At 37.1% G+C, this 15,269-nt stretch overlaps 4 protein-coding genes across 8 annotated transcripts; all 4 read left to right on the forward strand.

Moving 5' to 3' along the window:
* Window positions 1-846: 846 nt before the first annotated feature.
* Window positions 847-6,280, forward strand: LOC100246569 (uncharacterized). 3 transcript variants are annotated; one of them, XR_002031355.2, is made up of 5 exons: window positions 847-1,715; window positions 2,636-3,169; window positions 3,395-3,596; window positions 5,660-5,832; window positions 5,925-6,098. XR_002031355.2 is itself a non-coding variant. In XM_002274369.5 (3 exons), exons 1-3 carry the CDS (start codon window positions 993-995, stop codon window positions 3,503-3,505), a joined length of 1,368 nt encoding a protein of 455 aa, XP_002274405.2. In that variant the 5' UTR covers window positions 847-992; the 3' UTR covers window positions 3,506-3,874. The 3 variants fall into 3 exon arrangements, 2 of the variants coding, with proteins under 2 accessions (XP_002274405.2, XP_019079381.1); XM_002274369.5 differs by lacking the exons at window positions 5,660-5,832; window positions 5,925-6,098 and having other exon boundaries at window positions 3,395-3,874; XM_019223836.2 differs by lacking the exons at window positions 3,395-3,596; window positions 5,660-5,832 and having other exon boundaries at window positions 857-1,715; window positions 5,925-6,280.
* A 104-nt stretch (window positions 6,281-6,384) lies between these two features.
* Window positions 6,385-9,775, forward strand: LOC100241450 (uncharacterized). Of its 3 annotated transcripts, none has more exons than XM_059741191.1 (3): window positions 6,385-8,630; window positions 8,724-9,257; window positions 9,347-9,775. In XM_059741191.1, exons 1-3 carry the CDS (start codon window positions 7,869-7,871, stop codon window positions 9,455-9,457), a joined length of 1,407 nt encoding a protein of 468 aa, XP_059597174.1. In that variant the 5' UTR covers window positions 6,385-7,868; the 3' UTR covers window positions 9,458-9,775. The 3 variants fall into 3 exon arrangements, with proteins under 3 accessions (XP_059597174.1, XP_059597173.1, XP_059597172.1); XM_059741190.1 differs by having other exon boundaries at window positions 6,385-7,384; window positions 7,611-9,257; XM_059741189.1 differs by having other exon boundaries at window positions 6,385-9,257.
* Window positions 9,776-11,138: 1,363 nt separating this feature from the next.
* On the forward strand, window positions 11,139-11,960 carry LOC132254778 (cysteine-rich receptor-like protein kinase 25). The gene has a single exon (XM_059741293.1). The coding sequence runs from the start codon at window positions 11,139-11,141 to the stop codon at window positions 11,958-11,960; it is 822 nt and encodes a 273-aa protein (XP_059597276.1).
* A 130-nt stretch (window positions 11,961-12,090) lies between these two features.
* LOC100263707 (cysteine-rich receptor-like protein kinase 10) lies at window positions 12,091-13,958 on the forward strand. Its single transcript, XM_002274432.4, has 6 exons — window positions 12,091-12,262; window positions 12,376-12,497; window positions 12,600-12,810; window positions 12,882-13,119; window positions 13,280-13,430; window positions 13,541-13,958. Exons 1-6 carry the CDS (start codon window positions 12,091-12,093, stop codon window positions 13,880-13,882), a joined length of 1,236 nt encoding a protein of 411 aa, XP_002274468.4. The 3' UTR covers window positions 13,883-13,958.
* The last annotated feature ends 1,311 nt before the right edge of the window (window positions 13,959-15,269 follow it).

Below are 15,269 nucleotides of genomic sequence, written 5' to 3' on the forward strand. Positions count from 1 at the left end.
AAATTAATACTAAAAATTTATGAACAAAAATTATTTAAAAATCCTTTATTGGTTTCTCTTACCACACAACCTTATTATTATTATTATTATTTATTTTTATTATATAAATAAACTTAAAATCAAACAAGACTTAATGTATTGAATTACCAAGATTTAATAATGTTTAAAAATAATTTCAAACTTAAATACAAAATCAATTAATATTAGAAATACATGAAAAAAATTAGTTTGTAATGACTATTTGTTTTTTCATTACACTATATATATATACATATTAATTCTCTATAAAAAAAAACTTAATATGTTAAATTTGTTAATTTTAAAAATTAATTACAAAGTCAAAAATTTGATTAAATTAATACTAAAAATTTAGAAATCAAGATTGGTCTAAAATGATTGTTATTTCTCTTTTAAATATAATTATAGTTTTATGAATTTTCTCGTGAAGCAAGTCAACTTCAAATCAAATCAGGCTTATTATATAATTTTTTTTAATAAATTTAATAATTATTAAAAATAATTTAAAAGTGAATAATAGACTCATTCACTAGAAAACGATAGACTCTCACTGAACGTAGTCTTTCTCTTTGATTTCAAAAAACATGCCCAAGTTAAGAAAATGTTTTTGCATTTTGAAAAAGGAGAAAAATAAAGAAGAAATTTATTAAATTGTGAGGTAATAAAGTCTAATTTTAATTTTTTTTTCTTTTATTCTTCTATAAATTTTGAGATTTGAGATTATTTAACAATAATTTGGTTTCAAAATGGTACTATAAAAAAAAATTAATTTGAAAAATTAAAGGGTTTAAAAACTTTACTTTAAAATACTATATATATTTATTTTTTAAAATACAAAACTGTCGCTGCTGTATTTTCTGTTTGGTTCCTGGGAGATCCATGACGATTTACGACCCTGCTTTCCCCTCTCTAAAATCGGGAACAATTTCATTCTCTCCATAAAGCAAAGAGAATGGTATGAATCAAGCCCACCCATGATCCCATCAACCCTTAAAACCCTCCTCCTCCTCTCCTTCGCCCTCATCCTCTACCTCCTCCTCCACGTGCCGCCACCTTACCTCCCCCAGTCACTGCTCTCCACCCCCCACGAGGCAGCGCCGCTGCCCACATCCTCCCACCATCTCCTTTTCTCAATCGCCTCCTCTGCCGGCTCCCTCGGCCGCCGTGCCCCCTACCTCCGCCTCTGGTCGAACTCCGCCCGCGCCATCCTCTTCCTCGACTCGCCGCCACCCCCTGATCCCTCCTTCGCCGCGCTCCCGCCGATCGTCCTCTCCGGAGATACCTCCCGCTTCCCCTACACCTTCCGCCGTGGCCTCCCTTCCGCCGTCCGCGTCGCGCGGATTATCAAGGAAGCCGTCGACCGCAACGAGTCCGACATCCGGTGGTTCGTCTTCGGCGACGATGACACGGTCTTCTTCGTCGATAATTTAGTGAGAACGCTGTCGAAGTACGATCACGATCAATGGTTCTACATTGGGAGTAGCTCGGAGAGTTACGAGCAGAATGAATCGAACTCGTTTGATATGGCGTTCGGTGGTGGTGGCTTTGCATTGAGCCATTCGCTTGCTAGGGCTTTGGCTGGGGTTTTTGATTCTTGTCTTATGAGGTACCCGCATTTGTTCGGAAGTGATGCTAGGATTTTTTCATGCTTGGCAGAGCTGGGTGTCGGGTTAACGCATGAGCCAGGATTTCATCAGGTGAAATCTTGGGTTCCTCCATTTTCAGTTTGATTAATTTCTTCTATATACAACCTGAATTGTGAATTGATTGATGTGTTTTTAATGATTAAATATTAGGAATAATCAGAACAGACAATGATTTTATTGAAAGCAATCTTAAAGTTAGTGCATTAAGAATCAATTGAAAATGGTAGTATACTTTTAGTGAATTCATATTCAGACGTATTTCCTTCCGCGAACCGAGGGTACTGTTTGAATCGTAGTAATGTTTTTTTTAGAATTTTCAGTCGGCATGGTTGGCATTGTTATTAGAAAGCCACTTTAATACCTGCAAGTTCCATTAAATTTGTTCAGTGGAATTGAAATTGATGAGCTACTTCTAAAAGGCTCTATCATTAGAATTTAATAAAGTTAGGATTATTATAGTTGTCTAAGATAGTTGAGAAACCCGAAATATGCTTTTCTTCATGTGACGATATCACAAGTGTATTGCACCCTGGTGGCGTTTGAATATCAAATACTGTTGCTATATGTTGCTTGTGTTATGTCTAGACTTTTGCATCACTCAAGAGATATGCTGCCTTGCATGTCTGTATTGACAAGGAAGCACTGAGCTCAGGAGCTAGTGACTTTTGTGAATGAGTCAATTGGGTGTTTCTTTGTCTCTTTCCTCTTTTGCCTCCTGCCTGAACTTGATGCTATGATATCTCTGGCTTCTTAAATTGATCATCACTGATCAGCTTATACAAGCAAGCAGCAAGTAGAATGGAAAATTCTTTTGGATTGGTTCTTCAAGTAACATTTTTTATTAGCTGAATGGCTTGTTTTGGATTTTGATTGGTTGAATAGCCCGATCAAATGTTCTAATCATGATATGTATTACATGTCAATTTTGTCCAGTTAATGGATGTTATTTCTGTTTCTCTTTTTGTTACCAGGTTGATATTCGCGGAAATTTGTTTGGGATGCTGTCTGCACATCCATTATCACCTTTGGTGTCCCTTCACCATTTGGATAGTGTGGATCCAATCTTCCCTAACAGGAACAGGACTCAAGCTTTGGAACATCTTTTCGAAGCTGTAAATATTGATCCTGCCAGGATTTTGCAGCAAACCATCTGTTATGACCGTTTGAGTTCATTGACTATTTCAGTTGCATGGGGTTTTTCTATTCAGGTGTTTGAAGGCAATCTACTTCTTCCAGATCTCCTTCCATTGCAGAGAACTTTTACACCATGGAGGAGAGGTAGGAATATTAGCTTGAGTCGCTATATGTTTAACACGAGAGAGTATCCAAAAGATCCATGTAAAAGGCCTGTTGTTTTCTTTCTTCAAAGTGTTGGTTCTAACCATGATGGGGTCTGGAGTAACTACACCAGGCATGCCGTTGGAAACTGTGGGCAAACTGGTGCTATAAAGAACTTGGAGCAGATTAGGGTGTTGTCACAGAAGCTAGAGCTCAATATTGAACAGGTACTACTAAACTGGTTTATATATAGCCCTTGAGGCCTGGCTGGGATGGGGATGCTGTAGGCTCCATGTTAAAATTGAAGTGGGGGTAAAAAAGAAAAAAAAGGTGTACTAAAAAAAAAAACTGGTTTATATATACATTATTCTGAATTCAGAGGTCTGTTATTTCTTGCATCGTTCATATTCTTGTAATTGGAGACTTTGCTTTCTAATTTTTCTTTATTTTAGATGAAGGCTCCTCGTCGTCAGTGCTGCAGCATTTTTCCTCAATTCAATAAATCAATGGTTCTTAGCATTAGACAATGTGGAGTAGATGAACTAATTTCCATGCATTTATAGAGACTCCTTGGACATTTCTGCTCATGAGGAAAAGCATTCTGTTGTACAATACAAACTTTGAAGCACTTTGGTCTCCTTATTTAAATTTCAGGTGCGCGTCAAAAAAGTAATTTCATGTTTATTAAAAGAATACAGATTGTTCTTCTATTACAAGGAATGCATTTTATACTTCATTTTGAAGTTGCTTACATTAATTCAGTTTTACACTGCTGCTTTTTGTTAAGATAGTTGCAAAAGTCATGTCCAATCATTCATTGTTGAGTTGGGGACCTGGGGTTTCTTTTTATTATGTAAAATATTTTAAATTGGTCAACTATAATTACTATATGAGCTGTTTGAATATAATGCTCTGTAGTTACATAATATTTACATGATGGAAAGTTGGTGGTTGTACATCCTTTCCTTTATCTTGTGGTATTCATCTTTGGTCCAGGAAAGTGAAAGGGATCTAAAAATCTTAGGGTGGTATGAACTAAACATGTTGGCCTACTTGCTTGTAATTAGCATAAACAATAAAATATATACTCCTTTTTGAACCAGAAGACTCAAGTCGGCAGTTGCATTGATCAACTTATCAGCCTCAAAGATTTTTGAATGCTTGTAAAAAATGCAATTTTGGTACTGGCTGGCACAACAAAAAGAAAGAGGAGATAAATTAGATGTCTCCTTGTTAAGTCTCTTGTTACACTTTTTTTTTTCTTTTTTTCTTTTTGATAAATAAAAGTGGTTGTATTAAGTCTCCTGTTACACTTACCATATTGCTAATTGCTAAATAGTAACATGGGCTAGTACAAGACCGATTACATATTTCTAGGATTTTAAATTCCATTTTTCAGGAAAAGGTAGTAGAAAATTTGTTTTTACTGTCACATCTGATGATTAAAAAATATACCATAGCTTTGTGCATCTGTAACACTATGGTGATTGCAATGCCAGATACTACAAAGTAGGCTGTGCAGAGAATTAGAATGCCGTGCTTACCATCGTGGCTCAAACTCATTGCGGCATGAGGTTCAAAGTATTGGCCAAGTCTGGTATGACTTAGCCAAGTTGTATCTGCCTTGGCCCTTTCTGCAAAGAGTCCAATATTAGATAACATCCTAGACATAGACTTGGCCTTTAATTGGTTGAATTTGGTTGGCTAGATCAAGATTCTGATTTGAATTAGTTGAATCGCCCAAGTCATCGAGATATTCCCAAGTTAAATTGAGACTTTTTTTTTCTTTTTGCTTTCAAATCAGAACAAAACAACCACAATAAAGAAATCTCTGAAAAAACAGAGATTCTCTCAATAGGAAAAACATCATGACCAATGACTACCCATGATGAAGGAGAAAGAAGAAAACAAATGATCAATTCAACCTCTGACTGAGTTCTAGAGGTCTATAAAAATAGGAAATGGGTTGAGGACATTTCATCACTAACCTGACAACGATTGATGGATGGAGTGCAACGCTTTGGTGTTGTTGTGGTGAGAGACACCTAATTCCACCATCAATGACAAGGTCGACAATTAATGCATGCTGTTCTCTCCTCTATCTTTCAGTGCTTCTGGTCTTCGTGGTGTGGATAACTGGGTGTGCCCTTCTCCTCTGTCTCTCTGTCTCTGTCTCTGTCTGTCTGTCTGTCTCTCTCTCTATGCTTCTGGTCTTCATGGGTGTGTCCTTGGTGGTGTTTGGGAATTGGGAATTTACAGCAGATTTAGTAATTGGTAATGTATTATTTTAAATAGTAATAGTTTATCATTTTATATGTGTGGTATGAATTGAATCAGATTAGATTAGGTGATATATTATTTTACTTGGTGTATTATTTTATATGTTAATGGTTCATGACTTGAATCAGATTTATTATATATTATTTTATATGGTATCAGTGTAATGTATTATTTTATATGCTAGTGGTGTATTACATATTTGAAATAAAATAATTTTTAGTTTTAACATTATCGTAAATAAACCTATCAAAAAAAAAACATTGTCGTAAATAACTTTCTGCACATACTTTTTATAACCACTTTAGATAATGTTAAATGTTTAATAAATTTGTTTTATTAGTTTTTTAAGCTTATTGAATTGTACTTATTTTTCTAATAGTTTTCATAGTTTTTTGAAACTTTTTAACTATTGTATTTTGTATATCGCTTAATGCCAGGCTAAGGTGCAAGATTGAAATGTCTTAAGACCCTCCTAGTCAATGACCAAGACCGAGACTGTGAACCATGTTGTGACATGTTCTATCAAATAGAAGACACTGTAGTTTTTTTTCTCTTTTCGTTATTCTTCTTCTAACTTTGTTTGTGCTTGCAAGAAGACATTATTTATGAGGTACTTAAAGCAGCATGACATTATCTGAGGATTTCTTGTCGGATTCATGCCTTGCCATTTGATAGTTGACTCAAAATTCCTCTTCCTTTCAGGAAAAAGGAAGTTGCTTTAAAGATGTCGAAAAAGACAGGCTTCAAGGTTATGGCTAAAGGAAACTATCTGGGCAGTCTTCTGTCAGCAAAGGTTTTTGGTGAAGAATTAGGATTACTGTTTTGTCTAATAAAAACTCATACCAATGGCCCCGTTACCGGATGACTATACCAAAAGAAGAGACTTGAAGAGATTATCATAGAGGAATTGATAATATAGCTAACACAAATTATGAAAACTTGATATCAATTACAGAGTCCTTTTATGTATTCATTCTGTTGTGCAACTTTGTGAACTTATAGCAAACTGATTACAGTTGATTGATTGATTGATTTATTTATTTGTTTGTTTTGTGAAATTCATTTCTTACGACTGTATTCAGTTTTATATATATCTTGGAAAATCAATAAATTTATAGTGTTTCTCTTCTTGCTTGTTCGAGCCTTACCCAAGAATATCAATTACGCTGGAATTTCAGAGCAGGGCAGTTAAGCTTGGGCCCAGTCTCTGTTTGTCTGGCAGGAAAAACCCATGACAGGAAAATCCCATGTACTTTACCCACTTCTTGAGTTCCTCAGTACAATTCAACCTGCTTAGGAGTGTCTTATGAACCAGGCAAGTTTCTGAACGCATCAAAGTTCGGGGGTTTAACACTCACAATGTAAACTTCTGAGCAATTCTCACATGAGTGGCAAAATTTGATATGATTTGATAACGAGATTCAAATGTGACATGTTTTTTGTGGGTTTCCGTTGAGTATGATAGAGTTTGAGTTAAATTTGTATTGATTTGTATAACTTAGTTAAACATGTTGTTTTTGGATCAATCCATTTAACACGAATTTGACTTGAAAGATTTATTCAATAATTGTATTGATTAATTTGATTATAGTCATAATTTATTTAATTCATATTTGACTCATTTAAAATTTGATTTTACATAAATAGGTGAATTGAGCCCTAAGGATATTAGGCTAGGAGGTTAATTATATTAAATTAAATAAGATTATCATTTAATAATTAGACCGGTTGTATGATGTGTTATTTATTTAATAATTATTTTTCGTGTCGTGTTTTGGTTACCTATGTAATTAATGGAGTGTTTGAATTTAGACATGATACAAAGTGATGCACCAACACTAGTTGCCACCCCTATTTTCTCCAACCTAATCACCCTATCAGTCATCCTTTGGCTCTTCAACAATTATGGCTTCAAAAAGTATGGCCAGTCCAAATTTATTTCAGTTGAATGCAGAAGACACGGTGCGTTGGGTTTTTTAATTCTTGTGTCCGCATTCTGATTCAGCACCCACCATTTGCTTTCAGATTCCGAAACTTGCACAGAGGATAAGCAACAAAGTCTTATTATATGTGAAGCCGCAAATGGTGGACCAAAAACCAATAGCACTACACAGACTTGGCTGCTTTGCCATTCTAAAAGCCATGACATGGCAAAGAACCAGGTGACTAGGCATCGTTCGACCCGCTTTCCCCGTCCCATATGGCCTTCCACCAAGCATATAGAGACGGGTTTCAAAACTATGCCACAACTAAACTTCCACTTTACCCAATTGGTCAGCTGAGAGTTTCCCATTTTCAAATGACTCCCACCAAACCAATTGACCACTATCCTTTTAATGCTGTGTGAGTCATCATCAAGAATTGACCTCTTCAAATCTTTGTTTGCAGGTGAGCCGCACAAAGTGTAGATATGTGAATCACAAGAAGATGGGTGGACTTTTTGTGCTGAATGAAACTTCCCATGTTACCTTCTTCTCCATATGCAGAATTAACTAACGCATGAACATCAGAAACCAGTGCTTTTTGGCTTAGGCAGCGGATGATGGCGCTGCTGAGTATATATTCGAACTTGTCGGTACTTGATCAAGAACATGAGGCTCCAAATCAGTAATCTTCTCTGAACCTATTAATCTTCTGCCAGTTGAAATGCAGTCCTCCAAAGCATTGTTCTCTTCTTGCTTCATAAACATCTTTCTGATCTCGTCTTCCTTCTGTACTATCTACCTACTTGTGTTGCTTTACCTCATCCATGCTTCTGAGGTTGCCAACATACCGGACTCATCACAGGGTGTCTCTGCGCCTACTTCTCTTGAGCATCTTGTTTTTGGGATTGCTTCAAACCAGGATTCATGGCTGGAGAAGAAGAACTATGTCAAGCATTGGTGGAAGCCCCAGCAAATGAGGGGATGTGTGTTTGTTGACAGCATGCCAGGCAATGAAAGCTCCTACAATGACAGTAGCTCTCTTCCTCCAGTATGCATATCTGAGGACACTTCACAGTTTCGCTACACCTACAGGCATGGCCTTCCGTCGGCTATTCGTGTGGCACGAGTTGTACCAGAGACTGTGGCACTTAATCATTCTGGTGTCCGGTGGTTTGTGTTTGGGGATGATGACACTATTTTCTTTCCGGAGAATTTGGTGAAGACTCTCTCCAAGTATGATCATGAGCTATGGTACTATATAGGTACCAACTCAGAGATTTATGAGCAGAATCGACTGTTCTCCTTTGATATGGCTTTTGGAGGAGCAGGCTTTGCTATAAGTTACCCTCTTGCAAAAGTTCTGGCCAAGGTTTTTGATTCATGCTTGGAGCGGTATCCCCATCTTTATGGAAGTGATTCCAGGGTATATACTTGCTTGGCAGAGCTTGGTGTAGGGCTGACACGCGAGCCTGGTTTTCATCAGGTACTAATTTGCCAACTTGATGCATACATTTACAGATTGTTGCCTGGTTTTCCCTTAATTTTGAGCATTTACTTGTACTTGAATTGTGACCAGGTTGATGTTAGGGGTGAAACATTTGGTTTGCTGGCTGCACATCCATTAGCACCCTTGGTTTCTTTCCATCACTTGGATCACGTTGATCCCATCTTCCCCAACATGACAGCAAACCAGGCTATAGAGCATTTGTTTGAAGCTGTAAAAGTCGATTCTGAGAGGGTCTTGCAGCAAACAGTCTGCTATGATAGATGGTTTTCATGGACTATCTCAGTGTCATGGGGGTATGCTGTTCAGGTGTTTGAGAACCATCAGTTTCTGCCGGATGTTCTTCGTGCGCGCAAGACTTTCAGGCAGTGGAAAAAGGGGAGTGTGTTATCAGAATCATACACTTTCAACACAAGAGAACTTCACATAGACCCTTGTCGAAGACCCACCATTTTCTTTATGGATAGTGTTTCTTCTGGTAGAGATGGAATTGAGAGTAGTTACAGGCGAGATGCCTCTGATGGCTGCACCTTACACATGGCTTCACCAAAGAGACTTGAAGAGATCAAAGTGTTTTCACATAAGCTAGACCTTAAAATCAAACAGGTAATAAGATTTGTGGTTCTAAGATTCAGATTTGGTTCACTGCATTCAAAATTGTAAACAACACTGATGAGAGTTTCTTTTGAATTCAGCTGCAGGCGCCAAGGCGGCATTGCTGTGATGTGTTACCTTCTTCACAAGGCAATGTGTTGGAACTTGCCATTAGAGAATGCAAAGAAGAAGAACTTATCCACATCCATTGATGGTAAACCTTAAATGAAGATGATAACTACAACTATAGGTAGATATTTCCACAACCTGGCAATTCAATTTAGCCTCATGCTCAATGCAAAACTAATGTGAAGGCATCGATACTAATAAGATAAGATCACAGATCACAGATCACAGATGGGTGTTACATTTTTTGTTATAGAAGAGGCTTAGGGAAGATCATTGCACAAGGCCAATAGGCTCATTGTGAAGAACTTTGATGCAACTTCAACTAAGCTCAACGTATTCTGTAAGGAAACCTGCGATTGATTCAAATAGAAATTCAAATTCTCTGTAATTTTTCATGGAAATGCTTTCCATTATGTATATGCACTTCTCATCTGCAACTCCTAATGGTGGAATCTACCTTATCTTATAAAACATACTGATTCGAAGTCATTTTCATTTACTTTCTTGATCAGTTTTCTCAGCCACCAAACAGAGGGTTAAAATAGGCTTCTCATGTGTCTTTTCTATTAGGTGTAGTGATGAAAGAACTGAAGCTGTTTCTGAATTTGGAGGTATTAAAAGATCAACAATGAACCCTAAATAACATTGTATGGCCAGCAGGGAAACAAAAACAATGTTATTGTGCCATGTTGTGGAAGAATAAAAATATAATTAATTTAAACATACAAACAGTTTTTTCCTGCGAAGAAAGAACTCCAAGAGAATAATAATTTCCTTCCTTTCGTGTTGACAACATGTCTCTGAAGAGAGGAAGTACCATGCCCTTAATGGAGACTTGATTCAAATGGATCCATGCATGAGATTTCTCTGCATCTGCAACTTGTTGGCTCTATGATCTTACTATTTTGACAATAAGACCAGAAGCTGACCAGCTGAGTGCTGTTTCATTTTTGGGTATGGGAACTTCAATCAGATTGATATTCTGGGAGAATTCAGAAACCACACTTGTGGGGTATGCCAGTCAGTGCCTGCAATTAAGAGGACTTATTGTTCAATGACCATAGATTACCTTGTCATGTTTATGCATATAGACACTTTCAATCAACTCTATTATCAGCGTTTACTACCCGAACAATCAACATCTTATAGTCATAATACCACCAGTAAGCAGTGAGGCTGTATTCTTTGTATACTTCATATAAAATTCAGGATGCTATTCGAATTCTATGAGTCATAAAAGGCTGCTTGTTTTTCCCTTTTTTTTTTCCTGGTTGGAAGAAGAAATCAAGCTAGCATAGGCTGCCTCCTCTGTGCCTTGACCTATCTGCTAAAAGAAACTGCAGCACAAAATTAGAATTTCTGTACACTTGTATCAGAATGACTCCGTCAAGAATTTATATGTTCCTGTTCTGTCCAGAAGCAATTCTTTTGAACCAGGCCAATATACCTTGATCTGCCAGGTTCAGCTGTTAAGCTGCACATATCCACTCTATGTGATAAAGATGCCGATTTGTTTTTCGCCCCACAATGAGATGGAGAATTTGTCATGGACTTGGAACAATGGCTAGAGCACTGATGTTTCCTTTGGATTGGCCAAGGCCTAGTTGACTAAGTGGTTGCCTTCATACCATCCACTGGGGTCCCATTATGTTAGACATCAAAGACCAGAAACCATGTTTTATTATTATAAACTCAGATCACAACTCCATTACTTAATACTACTTCCCCAATAGACTAGCCATCTAAAGACAAAACTTGAAGACGATGGTTCCTTGGCTTGGCGTTATGGAAACCAAGTTGTATTTCTTTTTCTTCTTCCTCTTCTTTGCTTTTATTTGCCTCAGCAGTGCATTCCCTACTTATCTAAAAGCAGTTTGTCCAACCACAGATCTGTATTCTCCAAACAGCACCTACCAAGGCAACCTCCAACACCTACTCTCTTCTTTATACAGTAAAGCAAAATATGGAACTGGATTCTTTAATACTTCATGTGGGAGTTTTCCTGATACAGTCTATGGCAGTTTCCTATGTAGAGGAGATGTTAGTGCAGATGTTTGCCTAGATTGTGTGGAAACAGCATCACGAGAAATCATAATACGTTGTCCAAACCAGAAGGGGGCCATCACTTGGTATGATGAATGTCAGCTTCATTATTCAAGCCAATCATTTTTCTCTGTGGATGCAGACCACCCCGTGTTTTCCTTACATAACGAAAACAATATCTCAAATCCAGATCAGTTTAGTAGGGTTCTGAATGAAGCAATGACAAGCCTAGTGTCGCAGGTTGCTTTTGATCCTTCAAGGCACATGTTTGCTACAAAAGAAGTAAATATTACTGCGTATCAAACTTTGTATGTCCTGGGGCAATGTACTCTGGACTTGTCTGGCAGTAGTTGCTATAGCTGCCTTCTTAATTCTGTGGCTTATCTTCCTACTTGCTGTGATGGGAAGATAGGGGGAAGGGTTCTTCGAGCAAGCTGTAATGTAAGGTATGAGCTGTACTTATTCTATACAAGATCTGCCATTGCACCAACTCCTTCAGCCATTCCTCATCCAACAGTCAGAACTACTGATGAAGGTAAGTAGCTGATCTACTGCTTTACTGGACTTCACAGAAGGCGACTGTTCATATTCTTTAGTTCAAAATTGTATCATCATATATGGTTTTCCAAACTGTTGGTTACTGTTATAATAGAATTCACAAGTTAGTTCAGCTATGCCATGGCTACTGATAGTTTCCTTGTTGTATCCTCTGGATTCAGGGAAGGATGGTCTTTCATTTTCAACAACTCTTGCTATTGTTGTGCCGACAGCTTTAGCTGTGGTGGTGATCCTCTCACTGTGTTATATTTTGCTAACAAGAAAGGCAATAAAGAAGGAAAATCATGGTAAGAAAGCTATTATTAGCCTCTGTTCGTTGTTATCTTGTCATGCTGGGATTGTAGATTCTTGACCTTAGCGCTTTCAGCTTAAAGTTTTGAGTTCTGTTATATGTGCACAGTTGGAAATGAATCTCAGCCTGTTGGGTCCTTGCAATTTGACTTGGATACTATTAGAGCAGCCACAGATAACTTCGCAGATGCAAATAAAATAGATGAAGGTGGATATGGTACAGTTTACAAGGTAAGAAGCTGATACTCAAGCCATAGGGCTATTGAGGTGAACTTTGGTTATTTGTAGAGTTTATTGAAGAGGATTCTAACTCTTCTTGTGACATCTTCTAAGGGCATACTTTCAAATGGAGAAGAAATTTCTGTCAAAAGGCTCCTAGGAGATTCAGGTGAAATTGCAGAAGCATTCAAGAAAGAGGTTTTTCTCATGGCAAAGCTTCAACACAGAAACCTTCAGAGACTTTTGGGATTTTGCTCAGGAGGAGGAGAAAGGATGCTCATCTATGAGTTTGTCTCCAATGACTGCCTGGATTCCTTACTATTCGGTTTGTCCTGTCACACTTTTAACATTCATTCTTAGGTTCTCAGGTTGAAGTTTATCTGGTTTGGTGTGCAGACCCAGAAAATAGAGCACAGTTGGATTGGCCAATGCGCCTCAAGATCATTGAAGGCATTGCTCGAGGACTTCTTTACCTACATGATGATGCACCACTCAGGATCATTCATTGTGATCTTAAAGTTTCCAATATACTGCTAGATGGGAAGATGAATGCCAAAATTTCAAACTTTGGCATGGCAATAGGTTGGGTAGATGACCAGACCCTAGTGAACCCTCATAGAATTGCAGGAACATAGTAAGATTTCTAGCCTTAAATCATTGGGAACATCATCAATAGTGTCATTTGTGCAAAAAGAACATGCATAGTCTTTTCCTTTTTTCATTTTTTTGGGCATGAACACATCACTTACAATGATTTTGACATTAACTTTCATGAACATGATAATCATTTGCAGTGGTCACTTTGCTCCAGAGTGTGTGATGCATGGTCAATTCTCATCTCAATCAGATGTGTATAGCTTTGGCGTATTGCTTCTGGAAATTGTGAGTGGCAAGAGAAATGAATGTTCTAATCAACCAGAGAATGCAGAAAACCTTTTAAGTAATGTGAGTATGGAAGCCTTGATGTAACTCACTTTATTCCTTCATAAGTATTTGCCTTGAGATTGTGTAGAAAAATGCAATAAAAGAAGTTGAAGTTACTAAGGATATTGCAGGCTTGGAGACACTGGAATGAAGGGCAGGCAATGGAGCTGATTGATCCAACTCTTAGCCAATGCTGTCAAAATACCGAAGTAATGAAATATATCCACATTGGAATACTATGTGTTCAGGAGGATGCAGCAGACAGACCTTCAATGGCATCAGTGGTTCTCATGCTTAGTGGTGATCCTTCTACTCTTCCGATGCCTCGGTTACTGCCACCTTCTGTTCCTCATAGAGCAGAGCCACAGAGGACAGCTGGTGAACTTGAGCCATCAGCAAGGGAATTGGGTGAATACAATGCAGAAATCATTTCTATAGATGAAGTCACATTTTCAGAGTTGAGTCCTAGATAATGTAAGGTGGTGTTTTTTTTTATACTTAATTCTAAATAGAACCTTAATACTTAATAGTATTAAATATTAAGTTGTTTGTTTTTGTAGTATTTTATTTCTATTAAGTATTAAAAAGTAAAAAAAACCATTGTGTTATTTTTTTTATTTAGAAAAAGCCACATATTTTGGTGGTGTTTGTTTTTTTGGCTTTTTGCTGAAAACCATTTAGTTTTAGAATTTAGGTTGTTTGTTTTTTTACTTTTTCATGACTTATTATAAACTTTTTACTAAATAGAAAAAGTCAAAATATGTGGCTTTTTCTAAATAGAAAAAATAACACAATGGTTTTTTTTTAATTTTTAATACTTAATAGAAATAAAATACTACAAAAACAAACAACTTAATATTTAATACTATTAAGTATTAAAGTTTTATTTAGAATTAAGTAAAAAAACAAACACCACCTTTGACTTTTTCTATTTAGTAAAAAGTTTATAATAAGTCATGAAAAAGTAAAAAAACAAACAACCTAAATTCTAAAACTAAATGGTTTTCAGCAAAAAGCCAAAAAAACAAACACCACCTAACTCTTGGCAAACAACTTCTTTTCAGTATCAAATTATTGTCAAACTCATTAGGTAATTCTGTCTTGCTTTCAAATATGATATTCAAAGTATGCCATTGATGGCCTACATTATAATATCTCAGATGCTATATACTTTCCTCAATCTGGTTGGAAAATTATTATGTTGATTTAGAAGTAGTCTTCAATAATGACCAACACAATCTTGCATATCAATGGTAGGCCATGGCTACCGTTACTCGTTTATTGGTCCAGATACTATGCCTTCCCATCCCCATCCAGTTGGGTCAGCATTTCCAATTTTCTCAGCAGTCAAACTGGATTAGAAGAAACTTAGAAAATAATCCGCTTTCCCTATCACCCATCAGGGGCAGCCCATGAATGGCACTGTGTGTGGAACTATAGGTGGATGGTAGTTGTGTGGTTAACTGTTAGGGTGATATTCCTGAAATGCAGAAAAGGAGCGAAGGAGATTTGATGGTTTTTACAAGGGAACGAGTTTCTAAGACATTGATATTGAAGTGTGATTCAAACAAAACGAGAACTGAGAAGGGGTTAATGAATTTAAATTGTTTATGATGTGGTTATGTAGGGGATACATAGGGATGGATGAGAAATAGCTGTGAAGAGGCTGTCCAAAATTATTTAGGTGTTACTCATCGCTGTTAGGATTGGCTGAAAGCAGGGTTGGTATAAATTGAATGTGATACTCCACATAGCCTATGAAGAAGTTCTTGACACTTTAAAAGAAGCTAGTTTTTCTGGGGCTCATGCTCAAGGCAACTATCTGGGGTGACTCGGGTATCAGACTATTGTGCAGTCATC

The sequence above is a fragment of the Vitis vinifera genome, chromosome 12 (genome assembly GCF_030704535.1).
Source record: "Vitis vinifera cultivar Pinot Noir 40024 chromosome 12, ASM3070453v1".
In the NCBI taxonomy this organism is placed as follows: Eukaryota; Viridiplantae; Streptophyta; class Magnoliopsida; order Vitales; family Vitaceae; genus Vitis; species Vitis vinifera.

Excerpts from the sequence above, each read along its gene's own strand:
- LOC132254778 (XM_059741293.1), top strand. The coding sequence starts at position 11,139 with ATGGTTCCTTGGCTTGGCGTTATGGAAACCAAGTTGTATTTCTTTTTC.
- LOC100263707 (XM_002274432.4), top strand. The coding sequence starts at position 12,091 with ATGCCATGGCTACTGATAGTTTCCTTGTTGTATCCTCTGGATTCAGGG. Across the intron at positions 12,498-12,599 it reads GATATGGTACAGTTTACAAG|GGCATACTTTCAAATGGAGA; the intron begins GTAAGAAGCTGA and ends ACATCTTCTAAG. Across the intron at positions 12,811-12,881 it reads CCTGGATTCCTTACTATTCG|ACCCAGAAAATAGAGCACAG; the intron begins GTTTGTCCTGTC and ends TTTGGTGTGCAG.
- LOC100246569 (XM_002274369.5), top strand. The coding sequence starts at position 993 with ATGATCCCATCAACCCTTAAAACCCTCCTCCTCCTCTCCTTCGCCCTC. Across the intron at positions 1,716-2,635 it reads ATGAGCCAGGATTTCATCAG|GTTGATATTCGCGGAAATTT; the intron begins GTGAAATCTTGG and ends TTTTGTTACCAG. Across the intron at positions 3,170-3,394 it reads TAGAGCTCAATATTGAACAG|ATGAAGGCTCCTCGTCGTCA; the intron begins GTACTACTAAAC and ends TCTTTATTTTAG.
- LOC100241450 (XM_059741189.1), top strand. The coding sequence starts at position 7,869 with ATGCAGTCCTCCAAAGCATTGTTCTCTTCTTGCTTCATAAACATCTTT. Across the intron at positions 9,258-9,346 it reads TAGACCTTAAAATCAAACAG|CTGCAGGCGCCAAGGCGGCA; the intron begins GTAATAAGATTT and ends TTTTGAATTCAG.